We start from the raw sequence: 19,716 nt of genomic DNA on the forward strand, positions 1-19,716 counted from the left end.
ACCAACAACAAATGCTCATATTAAAACACCCTGATTATCCATTTGGAGACAGTCTCATAACACCATAAATACTATTCACTGGATTTACTCATGTCACTTTATAATTTCTTATCATTTCCTTCTTTTTTATCAAAGTAAAAAACCCACTTGTTCATACAAACGTTGCCCTGGCATTTCCAGTGCTGTTGGGTCTGTTCTGCTGCCTGGTTCAGGCCCCAGCTCTGCACCACTGGCAAACACAGCAAACAGGTGAGAGTCCAGAAAAGCAGCTTTTTGCCTTCCCACGGTGCAATATTGCACTGCACTGTTGCACACAGCAGCCAAATGAACCCTCCCTGGTTATTACCCACCTAATGCTGGGAAAATATTGCTATGACATTTTGTCTGGTCGACCATCTTAAAGGTTAATTCTGTTTCCTATTTGAAATTTTCCTCTAGGTGAGCCACTCCATGCACTTTCTATTTACTGATTCCAAACAACCCCCAAACTGTTTCATTGCTCACTCTCACTGTTAAGAACATATTGACTGGCTGCCTGCTCTGCTGTTTAATTCATTTATGCTGAGAGTCAGGCATGAAGACAGAATTTTAAATGTGACATTTGCAGGCTGTTGGGTCATTTGAAGCTCTGACAACACCAGGGAGTTCCTGACACACAAACTGGTCCTGATTTTCAATCTTCCATGTTCTGAACACATCAGAGATTCGTCCCAAAGGTGCAGATTTCAGCCAAAAGTTTTTAAATCCCTCGTGTTTACATCTCGCAGAAAAGACTTGTACACTTTAAAGTTTTAAAATAAGGCTTATGTTTCCTTTATGGTAAAACCAGCAGTGCCTCCAGCATGCAACTCAACTGCTTAAAAACACTGACTGACAAAGGCACTTGGAAAGATCTACGATAATAATTAATACTTAATAAAGTAGTTTACAAAATTCTATTAGGGGACTTAGTGGACTTTTATTTGTTCCTGTTGATCTTTAAGCATTCAAAACCAGCTCATATGTTCACATCATCCCTCATTTGTTTACTTAAATCAAAATAGTATTGTTTTTAAATAAAGACACTGTAAAAAGGCCCTATCTGGGAAAACACATCAACCTTCTTTTTATTTATTTATTGTGCAAAACAAAAAGTAAACAAAAAACCCCGTGCAAAGCAGAAAGCAAGATGACACTGCCACAGTTGGAAATAAAAATGGTGCTAATTCAGAACTGTATTAGGAGGAGAGATTGTTTTCCCTGCTCAACTCGTCACGACAATTATTCCCCAATGATGATTCCATACTTGGGCTGCTTTTTCAGGAGGGGGAATATGATTTAGGTCAAGATGCAAATTTGAAGAAATTAATGGATTTTTTTTTTCTTTTCTACCAGTAGACACACAACAATTCCAACAACAAGATCTGAAGTGTTAACTGTGTCATACAGCAAACATCTTTCGGTGCCACGTTCAGAATAAGACTTTTATAATTTAATAGTTGTCATCTGAACAAGAGTATCTTGTTTATACATGCTTACAGCATAAGGACATTAATTCTGTGTGACCTAGAAAAGCAGTTTAAGTCTTACAGATGTTCTTTATTTTCAAAGAAATGTTTAAAATAGACATACCTGGTGTATTATCTGAGCTACAGGAAGTTGTTCAGCGTATTTTAGTGGTTCTGTGGCCAACTCATCCTCTGGAAACCTGCAAAGAAATTAAGTTCACATTTGTCAAAGTTAGTACAATGTCTACCAAATTAATTTACTGAAATTAGGAGTTTCAGGGATATTATTTTACTTATGGTGAAGAAAAAGTGTATTTTGTGACAGTAATGGAATATATTTCTTAAGAAGTTGAGCAAAAGAATAAATTTATAGTAAACAGAAATGTGTGTAACATTGTGGATTTCTTCCCTGACATAAATTTAGCAGCAGAAACCTAGGAAAACCTTTACATTTAGTTTTAGGTGAACAAAGCACTGGTGAAAGCTGGATTGAAATCCCCACGATATAAGAAGCCTTATGCATTTACAGAGCAGGTTCAGCCCCGTTAACAGGACAAGCTTCTTCACGCCATCCTGCCAACACAATTCAAATATGACCAGCTCCAAAGGCAAGAGGGATTACTCACCATTTCCTATTTTTGCTGCAAGTGGCATCAATGTTTAGGTGTGGCAGAAGTTCAATACCACAAATATTCGTACTACTGGTTACCAAAAAGCCAAAAAACTAGTGTGAAAAAAAAAAAAGAGCAGAATACTTCACAAAGAATATGCATCACAACCCTTTAAACTTTGAATAAACTGTAGCTGCAGTTGAAAAATCAGAATCCATAAGCAGTCTCTTAGAAGAATATTTAAATGATAGTAAATTAATATGAAAGCATGCTTTAAACCCTTCAACCATACTGCTTTCATCTACTGGAACTGCACAGCATGTGCAATATTTTCAAAGTATCACTCAAGTTTTTCATCAGCCATTCCTCTATATTTCTGAGCGTTCTGAATATAGGAATTTGAGTTATATGAGAAGAAATGAATAGGGGAAAAAATCTCGATAAAACCAGACCTTTCTCTAAAGTTAAAGCAGAATTATTTTCAGACAAAAATTGTGGACAATACGTTATTTTCCGGGATTAGATTACTACCTTATACCCATTCTAGTCAAAAATTATACACACTTGCTGGGTTAATTTACCTGCAGAGCAGCTGCCAGGTAAGAGCTAGAAAGTACAGGCTCAGTCTCTGCACTGGGAGTCACCAGGCTGTGGTAAAAGAGAGGAAAAGGGCACGACTCTTCCCTTTTCCACTGCTGAATTTCAGCTGCAGTTTAAAAGGCTTTAAGCTCCAAATAAGAGCCTGAATATCCAGAAATTTGTAACGAACAGGGTATGAAAGTATGAAAGTCTTACTGTGTAAGAAATTTAGAAGCAGAGAACAAAAGAAACACAGCAATACTTCGAAGCTCACAGTGCCAGCCTGCCTAGAACCGTTCAATGTGCTGAAGAAAAATGAAGTAAGCACGCTCTGAACTCCTGCAGCTGGCCTGCACACACAGCTCATCTACTGATATGGTTTTTAGAGGTTTTGGATTATTATGACAAAGATGAATTTGTACTTTCACCAGGAAATACACTGCTGTTACAGTCCAACACAACCAACACACTTCGAGTGGGCTCGGCAACTCCACCACAGTGCACGGAAGGAACTTTTCCACTCATTTCCTTCCCACTTCCTGTCATTTGTCCTGACTGGCAAACACACCACAGTCAGTGGGAATTGGAGATTACTTCTGTTCTACTGAGAGCCTGTTAGCTGACACACCACCTTGATTTATGGATGCCAGCCACATAAACCCATTTTTTTTAGCCACAGTTCTCAATATGAAACAACTGTACACACCATTCAATATTCATCAATATCTGGAACACTTATCTCTACAGTCTTTACAGGGCACTGCAAATCTGGAAAAAAGGAAAAGAGTAACTCAAATCCCAAAATTAAACACTTTAAGCTTCAAGTAACAGCTAAAATTACTATAATCTGAATGTTAGCAGGAATAAAAGCAAAGCCTGTGTGTCTGTTCTGTCAAGGACCTTGGATACTTGGCAAGGTTTTCTGTCTAAACAGAATCAGCATTCCCTTCCACAGTCAAACACCCTCCTTGTCAACTGCAGAAAAAAAGACCTTTCTTCAAATGTCAAAGGATTAAAAAAGATAAAGCAAAACGATCAAGATAATTTTAAGCCTTAGGAAGCTTAACTAAACAAAAATAGGGAGGGGAGAACAGTACAAACACGTATTTTAAAGTAATTAGATTTAAATTGAAATTAGGCTGATAGGAGCTTTAAAACATCAAGAAAGACATTTTATTTTTTCTAATTTACTTTCTGAAAAAAAAATCACTTGAACTACACTACATTTTTTATATAAATAAATTACAAGATATAGATTAGGGTAGATGCACATTATAATATATTTACATACACATCTACATTTATATACCCACACTACAATATGTGTACAGACATGCACACAGGTATTTTGGAAGAAAAGTTCAGAAATGTTCTCTCAAAATTTTTGCTTAAATGCCATGAACTGTTTTGCAAATGTATTCAGTGATGTACTAGCTGTCAAGTCTACAAAAGAGTTTTGATTCTTCTCTCCTACAGATAAGCCTCCTCAACTGGATGAGCATGTATCTCCATCTTTTACAAGAAACTGTATAAATTAAGGCGTGGAAGATCAAAACTCCTGACAAAAAAGTTCTATGATATATTGCCCAACTACATCCTCTATTGGGAGCAAGTCATCAACAAGCAAGCAGGTATAAAAAGCAGTGTCTCAGTAAACTTTGGGCATTTGAGGTTACCAAATAAAGTGCAAGAATAACTCACAGTAAATGATCTCTGCAAATTTAATAAAAATAGCATAGTCTTCATCATGGTGATACTGCAGTGCCACCATCTAAAGCCACTCTGTGGCAGTTTGTCAGTGAAAGAACATCCTGGTGCCACACACTCAGATCCATTCTGAGCACATCCATGACTTCACCATGGTTTTCCTGAATGCTTTGTTTCCACCTCTTTTCTTTGAACAACTACCAGAATATTTCAACACATTTTTCTAATATTGTTCTCATAGTGCTTCTATTCATGGTTCCAACCAAGACCTGAATTGTTATTATATTCACTGTCCATAGCTATGTACACAGTGGAAAATTAAAAGCACTTAATAGTGACATCCTTTTTAGCTAAAAAGGGGAATTATCCTTAGAAGTTACATTGTATTTTAAGCAAAGTAAAGTAAAGATTTTGCTAGAAAACAATAGCTTTTGCTGATCTAATTTTCCTATCAAGTGATATAATAATCTTTCTAGTTTTCCTATCAAGTGATAGCACCTGTGGCAGAAATAGAACTTTATGAGAGAGGTACCTTCCAGGCCTCTGTATAACTACATCAGTTAGACATACCATTTTCAGAATTCATTTTAACAGGTATTAGCAACATAAACTCCTTGAAGAGAATTATACTATTATGAAGGCTCCATAAATCTCATTTCCAGTTTTCAGCACAAAGACCAGTTTAATGACCTAATCATTCGGATAACAGGTATAAAAGACAACTTCCTCTCCATTTGGGTTCAGTCATTCCTTCTACCAAGGCTGAAAACTGGATGATGCAACAAGAAATTACTATCCTATAAACAGCACTGAGGATGAAACACTGCATGCAAAAGGCTCCCATGGAGCAGCATCCATCCTGAATGCTCCAAGAACAGGAGTAAAGTCAAGACTTGCCTGTCCCGAGGAAAGGCCAGAAATGGTTGTTGGAGCCTAAAAGCCCCTGCAAGTGGGCAAAAGGCTATATTTTAACCAGCCTTTTAAATAAGAACTGAGACAGCCCACTGCCATTAAGATCACACAACATGGTAATAGCTCACAAATGACTGAATTCTCTCCCCCAGAGCAGGGGCTGCACCCAAAACTGGCTACTCCAGGCACCTGTTATGCCTTGAACCATGCAAAAACATTCTCCAGGAGAGCTGGGATGAGGAAAAGGGTAACGGGGACCACACTAACAATGAACCACCACATGACTGCAACACAGGACATCAGCCTGCCTGATTCACAAGCAGCCTCACACTCTGTCTTTAACAAAGTGACACTGGTTACCTTGGTCAGTTTTTCTATGGATCAAAGAAAGCCACTACCAGGACAGTTGGTACCAAGGAGAAAGAAACCTGCTGCAAAACTGCTACTTGTCTTCCACCAGCCCTAAGATCAGCAGCCCACTAACAACGGGCCTCCTGGTGTGGAAGAATTACCTGTAAAAGGCAATCCCCCCTGAAAAACCACCAGGGATAGGAAAGCCATGACTAGAGAGGAGAAAAAGGTCAACACAGGAACACAGGAGAGGATGTTCTACTTCCTCCTCTTCTGCAGGGTGGAGGAAGAGAAGAGATCAGGAGAAAGATCATCTCCGTTACAATCCTCCCGACTTCATCTCTCCCTTTCACAGGGCCAGAGAAGTAAATTGGTTATTCTTTCCAGAGATAATTTCCAGATGCCTGGGGTGGCATTCGCTTTCGTTCAAAACTAGTTATCTCAGAAAAAAATCCAAATACAAAAAACAATCCCAGTTGATGGAATCTGTGCTCAAATCACACGCAGCAATTCGAGGCTGTAATTTCACCCAATCAGTTGGCCTCACCTCCTTCGGTTCATTTGTATTTGACACTTTTAAACCTTTGCAAAACGAGGGGCTAATTTGTTGTAATACAGATTTCTTTGTTTGTTTAATTTCTTTCAAAACAATTCTATTACGGGAACAAAAAGTCATTTTTCATCCATTAATTTTCCGGTCAGAAGCAGCCCTTTCTGTCTCAATTGAGCGTGACAGCAGAGCCGCTGCCAGCAGTGCCAAAGCCAGCTCACACTGTTGGAATGTCAGCACATACAGCACCACGCCTGGCAGCTGGCAGTACAAAGCATAAGGAGATCTTGATTTTCAGGGAGAAGACTAGAAAGAAACACAAAATCGGACGAGAAGTGGGAAGCAGTAAGAGATAGCAGAATAGGAGGATCTCGAAAAATTCAATTTAAAAGTTATTTTTGTACCGCCACCGTGACTGCTCTTAGATGAAGGAAAGCGAGCACGAAACAGAAACTGGGGAAAGGGAATCTAAATCCAGTGAAATGTGTCATGATATTTAGTGAAATATCTTATTTGTTATTTATATTTGCATGCTCACTCTTATGGGGAAAATCCTATGAAAGTCTACACGTGCTAAAGAAAAACAAATTCCTAGCATCAGGAGGTGGCACATTTTGCCACAAGTGCTACCTCAGCCCATGGTCTGCTACACAGAACAGCTGCAGTGGCTTTAGGGCAGAGATATATTTTATCTCATGCAAGTATTACAAAAATACAGGGGGAAAAACAGAGTGACGTGCCCACCAACTGGTTTGCTCATGGAAGAAATGGCTATTAAGACACTCAAGAGACAGAAAAGTCTAGGTAACATAAAACCCATTTCTTGGCAAATATAAACATTCATTATAGCAGGCAACAGGACCAAAGCTAATATTTCTTCCTTCTTATATAGTCTCTAGATTTGATGGTTTGGACAGTTCACACAATTTTATGCATATGACCCGTGCACAGGTAATATTGCACCTCTTTTGAAACTATTGTTGCTAGATGGTAAGTCCTAATAAATAACCACCTCTCTTGGAAACTACACAAAACGAAAGTCAAGAGTGTGAAGGGGGTAAAAAAAGGCTCTCAGAGACAAAAATGCATTGTGGAAGAAGGGGGTTGGGGATCACCATCTTTATTTGCTGTAGATGTAAACAAGTTGTACTGGTGAGGTGCTGCCTGGCTTGTTTGAGAGATGATTTCTGACTGTGGATGAAAATCCTGGAATGGGTTGTTGTCCCACTTTTCAAGGAGCTCAGAGCAGGAATAGTGCAAGTGATGGGACAGTCAGGATGAGACCAAAGGGTGCAAGGCCAAAATCACACACCCAGGACTGAGAGGCTGAAATTATTAATCTAAACCTGTGTATAGCACTGATAGCTTTATTGACTGTAAATACACGAACACACTTGCATCTAGCAATAAAAAGCAAACAAAATACCAGAGCTTTATGCACCACATCAGAAAAAGTTATTAGCTTTCCTATTAAAGAGAGGCTGAAATGGGCTATGTCGGGTTTGAATGAATAGTTTTTGAAATTGGCCGTTGAGAAATTTATCTACCATATCCATAGTACAGAAGATTAAGAATTAGACCTTGGATTGATGCCAGGTACTTGATCTATCTGCTAAATCCCAACTTCACACTTATTTAAGAATTGGGCACGCTTAAACAACAGAAGCACTGATGTTTCAAGCCAGTGCTTGAAAAGGTAAGACCATGGTTAACTCTGCTCTTCCCCCAAAAGTGTGCTAATCAATGCTTTTCTTATGTTTATAAGGGAATGCAAGATTTGCCCATCCATGTTTACCACATGGATAGTCACAAAGAAGAGATGCAAACACTTGAGAGCATCGTCATTCCAAGGAACTTCCTCACAACGTCTCCTACACAGCACAGTTTCTTCAGTTAAAGGGTCCAAACAAGTCTTTTGCCTGCTTAAGAAAACATTCAGCACCTACTGCAGCACATGGCAGACTGTCAAAGACAGCTTCAAAAGCAGACTGCACAAAAATGAACAATACAGTATGGAGATAAAGGGGAAAAATAAATTGATGGCAAAAATATCTCTGATGCGATGAAAAACTAAATCAGTGTTAGACACAATCAGTTTTACAATCATCTGAAGAAGGAAGCTACTGACTTGCACTGCAAAGAAAAATTAATTTTACTTGAGCGTGCTGGCCTTTACAGAGAGGTATTCCTGTGGAATAAAGCAGCAAAGCATCTTGCAGTTTAGAAGTGCAAAATATTTCCTGTAATCTGTTCATTTCTTTTCAAATAAACGTGAAAGACTTTGACCCAAACTAGTCATACAGACTTATTCCTGGAGTTTAAAAAACACCTTACACCTCTGAATGTGCAATGCTTTCTGTTGGACCCCATTATAAAAAGGTTGTCTCCTGTTCCCAGAGTCTGCCAGACACATTGAGTTGCTTCATAAGCTGCATAAAAATTGACTGTAACAAATGTTTCCTCTGCCTTTCTGTGATCTACACATAATTTCTGATCTGAAGAATTTCAGGTGATACCAAGCCACATATTCTTAATCATCCTAAGATCCTAAAAGGAGGTAATAGAAGTCTAGAGTCTCTCTTCTCTTTTCTAGCCAATGACTTTTGTCAAAATATGTTTAGTCGCTGTTCTGCCTACTCCTATTTTTATATTGAGGCAAGACACAGGGAAGGAATTAAAAAGAATATTAGCTTAAGTAAGCAGAACTGACTTTGCTACTACTGGAAAACACATGACCTGTGGGGCTTCATTTTGTTATCTCAACTACTCCACATTTTAGGTAAATTAGAAAATCTCTTTGGAATTAATTTAAAACTTCCACATGACAATGCTGCTGAAGCACAAAATGCTAATCAAAAGCTGGAGATAAAAAGACCCGCTAAGTCTCTCCTCTATCACTGAAAATCACCATTTAAGTCCACAGCTAAAAGTAGGTACTCATCACTTATTGCTAATTCATTCTCACACCAGGCAGGGTTGGGGGAGAAAAAGAGAACAAGTGTCTCTATCAAATTTTCCAAACTTGGGGCACAGACAAGTCCAGCAATGTCAGAGGAACTTCTACTGATGGTCCAAACCAGCCAGAGGAGAACATTGCCCACCTCACTGAGCAAACATTCCACCTAGTTTGATGTGCATGTGTGCTGTATCTAAGAACTGAGGCTGCACATTCCCCCCTTAATCCAGTCCCTTCTAACTGCAATGTTTACAAGAGTGGTTAAAAACACACACAGGTTATTATTACTTTATGACCAGTTGTCTAGAAACCCATGACTGAATTTCAAAGAAATCTCAAAGAAAAAAGACCAAATCCTCCCATGGCACCACGTCACACAGGCATTTTAAATATTGCTAAAAGTACATACTGAAATTAAACTTTCAGCTGGACAAAGCAAGATTGTTCATTTTTCACAACTGAAAGTTTATCAGCAGTACATGGTCTTTATGCAGACAACTCAACACCACATGCCAGTGCACTGAAAGACAGAAAAACCAGCAGGAAGATAATTTTAAATCAAAGAACTAACATGGAAATGTGCCAGGATAGCAATTCCATTATTTAGTGCCCACAATTAATCTTCATAGCAAAGTTCATATTTTGTTTAATACTACTGTTCCTTCCTGCATACATTCAAACTAAACAATGTATCTGCATTGGTTTGTATTGCTACACTTTTCAACAAGCACCTTCTAAAAAACCCCACAATACAAATATTTTAAGCCCCAATATTTCTACACCCACGGCACATACTTCTATTTCTTCAGTTCATGAGTCACATAATGTACCATCCAGCTATAATTTCTCATGAGACCGCTTGTTTCACTACAAGGATCTGCCAAAGTAGCAGTGGCAACACCTGCTCTCTGCAGAACTACAGGAATCTTGTTTCTAAGGGATTCTTGGAGACCACCCAGTTCAACCTCCCAACACGAGGTCGGGTCAGCCACGACTCTGTCTGCTGAACCTCCACCACCTCTCTCTGTAACGTGCTCCAGTGCTACTTTGCCCTCTTGGCAAACATTTCTCCTGATGTCCATTCTGAACCTCCCAAGCCACAAACCTACAGCCTCTTGTCACCACAAGCAGAGTTTCCCTGACCCACCTCAGGAACTGCATTCCCAACAGCTGCAGCCTGCTATTGCATTTCCATGTTCTCAGGGAAGCAAGCCCAGCCCTCTCAGCCCCCTCTCGCAGGATGTGCTCCAGGCACTGACCCTCTGCACTGCCTCAGCATCCTTCCTGAAGGGGAAGGCCAAATGCCACACACAGTATTCCAGGTAGGGCTTCATCAGTGTCAAAGAGAAATAATAATAATAATATTGCTCAATCTGCTAATCCTCCTCCTCCTCGTGCAGCTCAGCAGGCAGCTTCCCTTATTGACAACGACAGCACTGTTGGTTCATGTTCAACCTGGTGTCCATCACCACCTCCAGATCCTTCACAGGATCAGCCTGCCAGCTTCCAGCCCCTACTGACAGGACATTACAGGGAGACACCAATTGAACTTCTGTCTATAAATGTATAAAAGAACACACATATCAGTACCAATAACAGACCCAGATTTTCTGGAAACAACGCTATACCCTCAGCACTCAGAAAATTAATCATAAAAATTACAGTTCTGGGCTTTTGAGAAGTGGTTTGCTATGCAATCAAGCCTCTCCTGAATACTAGCTGTTGCTTTTGATCTTTTTTTTGCTACAGCATGGTAACTAACACATTTCCACAAAGCAGACAACCAAGATACACCAAGAATTGCAGAACACTGTATCACAAGACTTAATCAAGTGCTTTCCCCTCTTTCACCCCTGTTCCTCTCTGCAGCCAACTCCAGGAGTCCTAAGAGTGGCCACAGCAGGCAAAACTGAGCAGCATTCCAATCAGGCAGCAGTAAATGTTTTAATTCTCCTGCCAGTGCATGTACCCAGGTAACATTATACTGCTAAGCACATTAGAAGGGCTTTTCTTCACAGAAAGCTGCACAGCATGTATGCAGCTCTTGAGCTTTTTATCAGTCTTACCTTCTTGACCATGATTTTCTGATATTTATAGATGACTTGTGCACTACTTTTGTCTGGATTCTGGTTTTGTTTGTTCTTGTTAATGGCAGATGAAACCTCTAGTTCAAATACAAACACTTAGATCATATTCTCTGAGGCCAAGGTACTGCAGGTTGCTGAGTCTGCTGATGTTGAACAATGAATCTGTTCATTTTTGACTCTGTAAAGCAGTCATGTTTTTTTTTCATTTTATTATTTTATGGTCTGACTTTCTGTCCTCACTTATTTCTATAGGACTAGAACCAGAAAGGAATTGTCTCCTGTTCACCATAGACCACTGTATATTAACCAGAGTGTTCTATATTAAGTTTAGTGACTTTACAAACTTTATAGCCTTGAAGCCCCTATGATTTTTAGTGGTCTGCCCTCAGGAACAAAAGCAGAAGCAGCAAGTCACACTTATCCTGGGTCAAGTACACAGCACACCACCTGCTAACCTCCCAGGAGGCACAGAAACTTGGGAACTCCCCTGTCTACCCAGGCAACCCACTGGGTCTGAGGCCTGTGGGAGAGAGAGACACACATTATCTCCCTGCACTCAGTTCAGTGCTGTGCTGATTCCAGCATCTGTAGCTACAGCCTGTACCAGACATATGTCTGGATTTGCAAGGTATTCCTAGCTGCAAAGCCAAGCAGTAGGCTTCTAATATTCCAAGGTGGTTTCTAATCCAAACATTTGAGAGGAAATCTGGCACCTCAGAGCCTGGCATGTCCACATTCCCCATCACCTCACCCTCTCCTTGCTGGGGAGGGACAGATGCAGCAGCCTGGAGCGTGCCACAGGCTACCAGCACCCTTCCACTCTGCAGCCTCCAAGGGACAAGGCTAAAGCAGCAACAGAAGCAGCTCTGAGAGCTACAGCCATGTCCCTCCCCATTGCTCCTCCTCAGCTACCTTCAATTCTCTGTACAGATTTATCTTACTGCAAGAGTGAAGAGAGAAAACTATTAAACACAAAAAAGCTTTTTTTTTTACAGAAGTTTCAGTTTATTTACATACCTATGTTGATATCAATTCTGCAGCAATCATCAAAGATCTTCTTTATAATATAACAGAGAAAAAGCTACTTATATAAAATGGTAAGTTCCAAAAAACTAATTAGGGCGTTTTTCAGGAACACCTATATGGGTTGGACCTTGCCCACAGTAAAAAATATGAGTCATAAAAATTATTATGCTAGCAAAAATGTCTATAAAAGATTAATATGAAACAGTTCTTTTTGAAAATGGGACTTAAACTTTTAAAATTAAACCTTCAGTACTCAGTCATGCCCAAACTCAAGCTGACCATGACTTTCTAAGACTGTCTTATGACAGTAGAGTGTATACAGTGAATGGGTTCATGTGGTTTTGCTTTCAGAAACTAAACACAGAAAAAAAACAGGAAGTTCACTCTTTTCTCAGAGGATTGTTCATGTTATTTTCTTAAAAACAAATGCAAGGGTTTACATAAGAATTATTTACAACTGTAACTAAGATTGAAGGACTAGTATTATTAACCTAATCTCAGTCTTTACCTCATTCCTGTGGTAGGTTCGTCCGTTATTTAAAAGCCATTTCCTGCACACGTTTAAAATCTGCAGAATATTGTATCAGTAAATCTGAATGTTAAGCACACATTATCAGCAGATACTACCAGCAAGAGACTGTGTAAAGCAGAAAGGATCACAATGCCTGTCACTCAGTTTTTAGCTGAGTGACTTCAGGAGCTCAGCACACCTTAGGTAAAAGAATAATATCTCCAATGCTGCCAAGGTCTTTCACAATCCCATACATAAATGGGAATGTGTCTGTGTGTATACATATATGCATAAAAGGCAACCATGAAACTAAATGAAGAATTACAAGTTTCTTGGTGCATTTAGTACAGATAATGAAGCCAGACTTCCCTTTTGCCCCCTGCAGATGGAATAAGTAACAGTTATAGAAACAATGGAGAAACTCCAATTGCACAGTAATATGCTCAAGAAAAAGAATCCAAATTGAGGGAAACACGAAGAATGCAACAGCTGAAAGAAGATTTCGTTCTACAAAATTTTGTGTGCTACACATTATCAAATATGTGAAGTCTGGTAAAGAGCTTACATTCTGTCTTGCACCTTTTAACTTCATATTTTAATGTTTTGTGGAAAACAACCTTCATTTCCAAATCACCCGTTTTTTCTCTCATGTTTTCAGGAATGTTTAATAAATCTGTCACCAAAACTGTGAGAGTACTTTGCATGTAAGCACCACACTGGCAGGGGTGTGTCTTTCCTGTATATGGTCATTGCTCAGCTACAGAGGATCCTCACTCATGAGTGGGACTCCCACAGACTACTGCAACATAAGCAACCATTGGCACTGATTTTTCAATATCTAAGTATTTTAACAGACATACCATGAAGTCCCTTCTACTTGCATCAAGATAGAGTTCTACTCTGGTTTTGGAGTTAATAATAACAAAAGTGCATGATGGCAATCGAGTATGCTGGTCCTCTGCCCAAGGAAACTAAGAAAAAAAAATTTTCTTTCTGCATTTAAAGTTTAATACCTCTGCAGCAACTTTTCTATGTGTACCCTACAGAGGATATGCAGTCTAACAAAATCTTATTGCGAAATTCAGAGTATGTGTTGACTATTTGTTGGAAGTATATGTATTCTTTATGACTGCTGGTCAACCGAGATTTCATGGGCATAGCCTGCTTATACTTTAATATCTTATTTCCTAAAAAAAGAAACCCACCAAAACCAAACACAAAAGAAAAGCCCACCAAAAAAACCCAAACCAAAACCCTATTTTGTCTGCGTTTATCAAAACCAGGATGAATGTGGCAAACACATCCCCACTGATGAATACATAAGACACCTTGAACTGAAAAATTTCCATTTCAGTCAATACACTGCACTGTAACAGACTGAACTTTCACCAGAGAGCTGCTCAGTGACTGCAGTCACTGCCTCATCACAGAGTCCTGGGCTGAAACGTGGGAACACAGTATTTACTGACACACTGAATTCATGGAGAGAGAAAGGCCTGGAAGACAGATACGGGGAAAACAGCACTAGGAAGAACACCTTCTATCTCAAGCTGACTGCTAAGCAGCCAACACCACTTTCACTGCAGCACAGGCAGGGGTTTCCTCAGTGTCCTGGCAGCCCCACAATGCCACTGCCTTCTCAGAAGGGCTGGTAGCCTGCAGGGAAACTCTGGTAAAATATGATTACTGACAAGAAAATGAGAGTGCTGATGGCTCTCCATAGGTAGAAATTCCTGGGGTCTTCCACTCATCTCAAGAATGTGGTGGGTTTTGTTATTCAGAAACTTTTGCTACTCGTGGCTACAAAAAGATGTTGACCAACTATGGGTTATTGCATCTTCAGTAAAATCACCATTACACGAGAGGTATTCAATGGAGGGTGGAGGATACTGAAAGGTTATATAGTCTGAATTCAAGACAATGGCATAGCCAAGTGCAACACAGACTGATAAGGTTATGGCACTGTCATCTCAGGAGCACAGCGAAGGAGTACAATGAAGGTCTGGGGTTTGTTTTGTGGTTTTCTGGTTTGTTTGTCTGTTTTTTTAAACAAAACCAAACTCCTGATCTGTTGACATACACATTAACCCTCACAGACCAACCACGTTCACTGCATGTCAAAAATATTTTCTACTGGAACCTTATTCACCCCACTGTAAACTGACAGTGCCTTATTGTAACTTACTGTCTGAAACCTGTTCTTCAAGCAAACAAACAGTTTTAATGGTATGTACACAATCCTGCTGTAAAGGTAAGCAATTCCAAAGTGAAACTGCAACAAGAGAGGTCCTGAGAGAGAATTCTCCAAGCAGATGCCAAGTCTGCCCCTAGGAAGGATGTTATTTCACAGCAGCCATTCCTGACAGCACAGCAAAACACGAAGGAAGCCCTCTGCTACTTCCTCTGAGAGCCACCACCCCAGCTATGAATTCAGCATTGTGACACCTGCCCACACTGTAAGAAAGGCAGACATGAAGGTCTCAGCCAAAACCAGAATGCACTTTTTTCTTGTATGTGGAATGACTGGTTTATGGCAGCATTAAATATTAAATTTTAATAACTACTGTACGGAACCACAAATGAAAAAAACAAAGGATATATTTGGGGGAATATATAAAGACACCCTTTCCCCAAATTTATTCACCTGGAAAGAAGCATTTTGCAACGTGATTTATTTGCTTGCACCACCTAGTGGGGTTTAGTTTAATCTCCCAAAACATTCAGAGGTCAGTCATGTTCCCACTTCATGACATTAGTGACAGACCACATTTTCTCACAACATACTGCTTCGAGCCTGCATGACCCACTAACAGCACTACAAGTTTCCACAAATCTATAAAAACACAGCACAGAAAATCCTAGAAAACAATACCTATTTTGTTTGTATTGAGTTCTGCAGGAACTTAACAGAGATGTCACAGAAAACCGCTTCGCAACGCCATGTTTATGAGTTTCTAATTTGAAGTACATGTCAACAGCACCTTGTCAGAGCAAGCCATACATAATCTCCAAAGACTGAACAGATTGTTAGGTGATAACAAGGCCACACACTGAGATTTGGAAGATTTCTACAGCGCTTTTGAATCAATCCTCTGGCAGAGGCAGGCAGGCAGCGCAGGGGGATCTGCCTGCAGGAGGGATGGCTCCTCAGGGAGCAGCAACCACGTGTGACAGAGTCCAGCTGCAGCAGGAGAAGCACGTCCACTGCCTCTGTCATGGTCCCAGGTTGTTGTGCCCCAGTTTGTGCTCACAAGTTGGCTGCTTTATCATGCACTGCCCTGGCACAGCGTTTTCCCACGTGAAGTCCAGCCACTCCAGAAAAGTTCATCAGGTCAAACTCCAACCTCATAAAGGACAAGAACTCACTCAAAATTACATTTAGGGCTTGTATTTAAATGCTAAACTGATCTTATTCAGAATGCATTCTTCTCATAGTTGCTCCTAAGGAAGAATTCACATATTGTAGTAAGAAATGTTGCATTTGATCTGGAGCAGAAGTTATGCTACAGAGAAAGTACAGAATGTCTTTAGATGAGGCAATTAGACAAGAGAACAGTGCCAAAGTGCTTCTACATCTTCCACAGGAAGTTCTCAGAGAAGGGACCCTAAGCATTTACAGAATTTCACAGCACCTTTCCTTTTCAACTTTATCAGTCTCAGTTCTCACTTCAATACAGACATGTATTTGTAACTCATACAATAAATGCTATGCCCACTTGACAATAAGGAACTCATCACAAATGTCTCCTCTGGATGCACAGGAAGACTTTGGGGAATGATGCAAGACTTTTTACCCTTCCATAAACTTCCACATGAGAGAAAAGGAGAGGAAAACATTTTCATTTCATAGTGGTTTATAGAATAAATATGTTTATTCAGAAACAATGCCTTTTTTTTTTCCAAAAGAAACAGATGCAAGCAACAACTGCACTGCCATGCAGGCACAGCCCCAGGCTATGGCACTGTCTAGGACAGTTAAGTACCATCTATAGAATAAAATCATATTCTAACAATATGAGAAGATAACTGGGTTGCAACCAAACACACAACAACACAGTTGTTTGAAGAGAAGGCAAGAAGTGAGTCAGACTGTATTCTAAAGAAAGGATAAAGTGTTTGTGGTTTCCCTCTTTGTATTCAAACTTTTAGGTTGTTTCAATCCTCACACAGAGCACTTTTTCAGGATAGAATATTAAAGTGATTTTATCACAGTTTTCTTATTTGCTTAAGGTTCCAACATGGACCATTTTGTTCTAGGAGGACTAAGATCAACCACTTAGGACCACATCTACCACTAAGACTTTTGGTCATGGCTATACCGCCAAGGACATTTTCAAAGCCCTCTCTACTGCACAGGATAAGACTGCAGTTGCTCAGAAAACCATTTGCAGAGAGAAAAAAGGTAAGAAAAAAACCCCAACAAATAACTACTCATAAAACTTTCCATCATTTTTAACCAAATTTACAAAAGTATCTCTTAAATAGGGTCTAATGTGGGCTAAACACTAAAACTTCTTTATTAACAGTGTTCCTCATATTTAAAGACAAACTGCTGCTTATCAGGGATTTCTAAGATAAAAGCTGAAAAGTAATCATATTTGCCTTAAGATTTCATTTTTATTTTTTAATGCTTTATGAAATGGCCCTCATATTTTCTGTTCCATTTCTCCTCTTTTTCTCAGCTACTTTCTAAAGCACTGCTGGTTGCTATGGTAACTTTGGCTTTTTTCCCCTCACTGTTCATGCAGGTTTTCATCAAACCCAATGACTTTTTTTAATCTTATCTACTCTATAACAATAGTTCTTTGACTAAGGTGCTGTATGCTGCACCAGATGAGAAACCTGGTATTTTACAGTAGCAACTGAAAAAATGGTAAGTTTTGCTAAATTCTGAGAATGAGCAAATAAAGTGAGGAGTTTTTTAGGGGGTTGGTTTGTTTTTTAAATGTCTTTTAATGTCTTTCTTTTAATATGTATATTATTCAGGTAAAATATATTAATTAACACACCAGTAAATATAAGATAGAGCAATTTGTTAAAACAGTAACACTTAAGGAACAGAAGATCTTGTGTGGAAACTTTCTTTGGAAAGAAAAGGAATTGCTGCTGCTTCCCACAGACTCAGCAGGACACAACTAAACTAAATGAGAACCATGTTATTTACTGCACTACCACTGCAGATTACAATCAGTCCAGATCTCCCTGTCACAGAACAAAAATACTTCTGGTCGCTTGGATAAAATATTTGTGAAGATTAGGACACAGTCTGTTGATCTATAACCCACAGGAAACAAACTGCACATGCCAACAAACAGATGAAATATATGCAAAGGCTTGAGCCATTTCCAAAGACTCTTCACTGAGATTCTATTTTAAATCTATTTTCCCAATAATATTTAAGTTTCGGGCTAAATTTTTCAGTATAGATTTGGTCTTAAAGTTTTGCTTTTCCCTGTATCAATGCAGAGGAGATGCAGTCTTGATATTTTCTACAGGACAAGGTTATCTTTTTCTGTTTCAGGTAGGAAGAACCTCTCAGGAGTACTTACCATCCCACAAAAAGTAACACACACACAGCAACTCAACCAGACTGAGCTGAGTAAATGACAGGAAATTATTTCAACGTACGAGACTGAACATTAAAAACAAAAATAAATCCACACCAAGCTATTAGCAACAAACAGATTAACTACTTCACTCACTAAATGAGGTCCAAAAGCATTGGACTGAAGTTGTACTCCAATGTAATTACTCCAACTGGACTACAGTTTTACTCCAATATAATTACCCGAAACTGGACCCTGACTTCGTAATATGTACAGGCAAGGCTGTGCTGGAGACAGTTTGGTCCAGATGAGCAGAGAAGGCTATTGAAATTAGAAGGAGTTACTACTTTAATACTGCCATTCTTTTAAGCAATATTAAAAATATGGGCAAAAAAGGAAAAGGCTTTACAAACTAAGAAAATGACTATTTCATAGAATTCAAGCCCGAGAATGATTTTGTATTTACTTTCTGTGGAGAGGGGTTACGTTCAATATTCATTTGCCTCAACAATAATAACTCACCTTTTTGTCTTTTATTATGGTTATGGAAATTTTCCATAAGGTTTTATAATCAGAAACACATAATAGTTTTTGACTTGAGTAGATGACTAACATGTATACTGCTGTTATTTCTGATTGTACTGACTTCCTGATTCCCTCCTCTCCTATTAACTTTGTTTTCAATTCAGTTTGTAAAGAAGAATACCTAAAAATCACTCTTCTATTTTACAACGACAAATGAGAATAAATAATCTACAATTTGCCTCACTTCATTTCAGCAATTTTCTTTCTTTTCAAATTCCTGGCGAAGTTAGCTTCATTATATAATTATTCTTTTGTACAATTCTGATTACCTTTAGCAAAATAATCTGATTACTAGATGAGCACAGTAGGCATAAAATGCATTAATACATTAATCACTCCCTGTTGCAATTTACACTACACTAGTTTTCCTGAGACTTCAGTTTGTTACCACGTGCAGGATGCATATTCATTTGGCACATTAAAGATGGGGGGATTTCCACAGCAGGTGGGATTTCCTTTCTAATGATATCTGTATCTGCCACAATCTGCACGGCTTTCTCTTATGCTCACAGCAAGAATCAGGCAGCAGTCACACAGTGATTAGGTCTCTTCCAGAGCTGCATTTTAGGATATAATTATCAATATGTAAAATAAGCTTCCCCTCCCCCTACTTTTTCTTTCCAGTCTCAATGTATCTTGCAAAGGACTTCATTTTCCATCCAGAGAAAGCAGAAAGAAACAATTACCTGGGATATCTAAAAACTCAACTAAGTATCTCAACCTCCTGGGTGATGTACTACTATAAATAAATTCCATATCACTCTACTAATCACTATTATTCTAAGGCATCTCTTGCATCTGTTATTAT

General features: G+C 39.1%; 1 protein-coding gene across 4 annotated transcripts in view; it reads right to left on the reverse strand.

The window, feature by feature from the left end:
- PIGK (phosphatidylinositol glycan anchor biosynthesis class K) overlaps window positions 1-19,716 on the reverse strand; it is a 61,725-nt gene that overhangs the window by 16,620 nt on the left and 25,389 nt on the right. For 2 of the 4 annotated variants that reach the window (XM_064665518.1, XM_064665519.1), the window contains exon 10: window positions 1,612-1,687. In XM_064665518.1, the coding sequence (XP_064521588.1) occupies window positions 1,612-1,687 (76 nt within the window). Of the gene's footprint in view, window positions 1-193; window positions 230-1,611; window positions 1,688-11,675; window positions 11,761-19,716 lie in introns of those variants that run through there. The other 2 variants (XM_064665520.1, XM_064665521.1) reach the window with 2 other exon arrangements.

Source organism: Pseudopipra pipra, chromosome 9, assembly GCF_036250125.1.
Source record: "Pseudopipra pipra isolate bDixPip1 chromosome 9, bDixPip1.hap1, whole genome shotgun sequence".
NCBI classification, from domain to species: domain Eukaryota; kingdom Metazoa; phylum Chordata; class Aves; order Passeriformes; family Pipridae; genus Pseudopipra; species Pseudopipra pipra.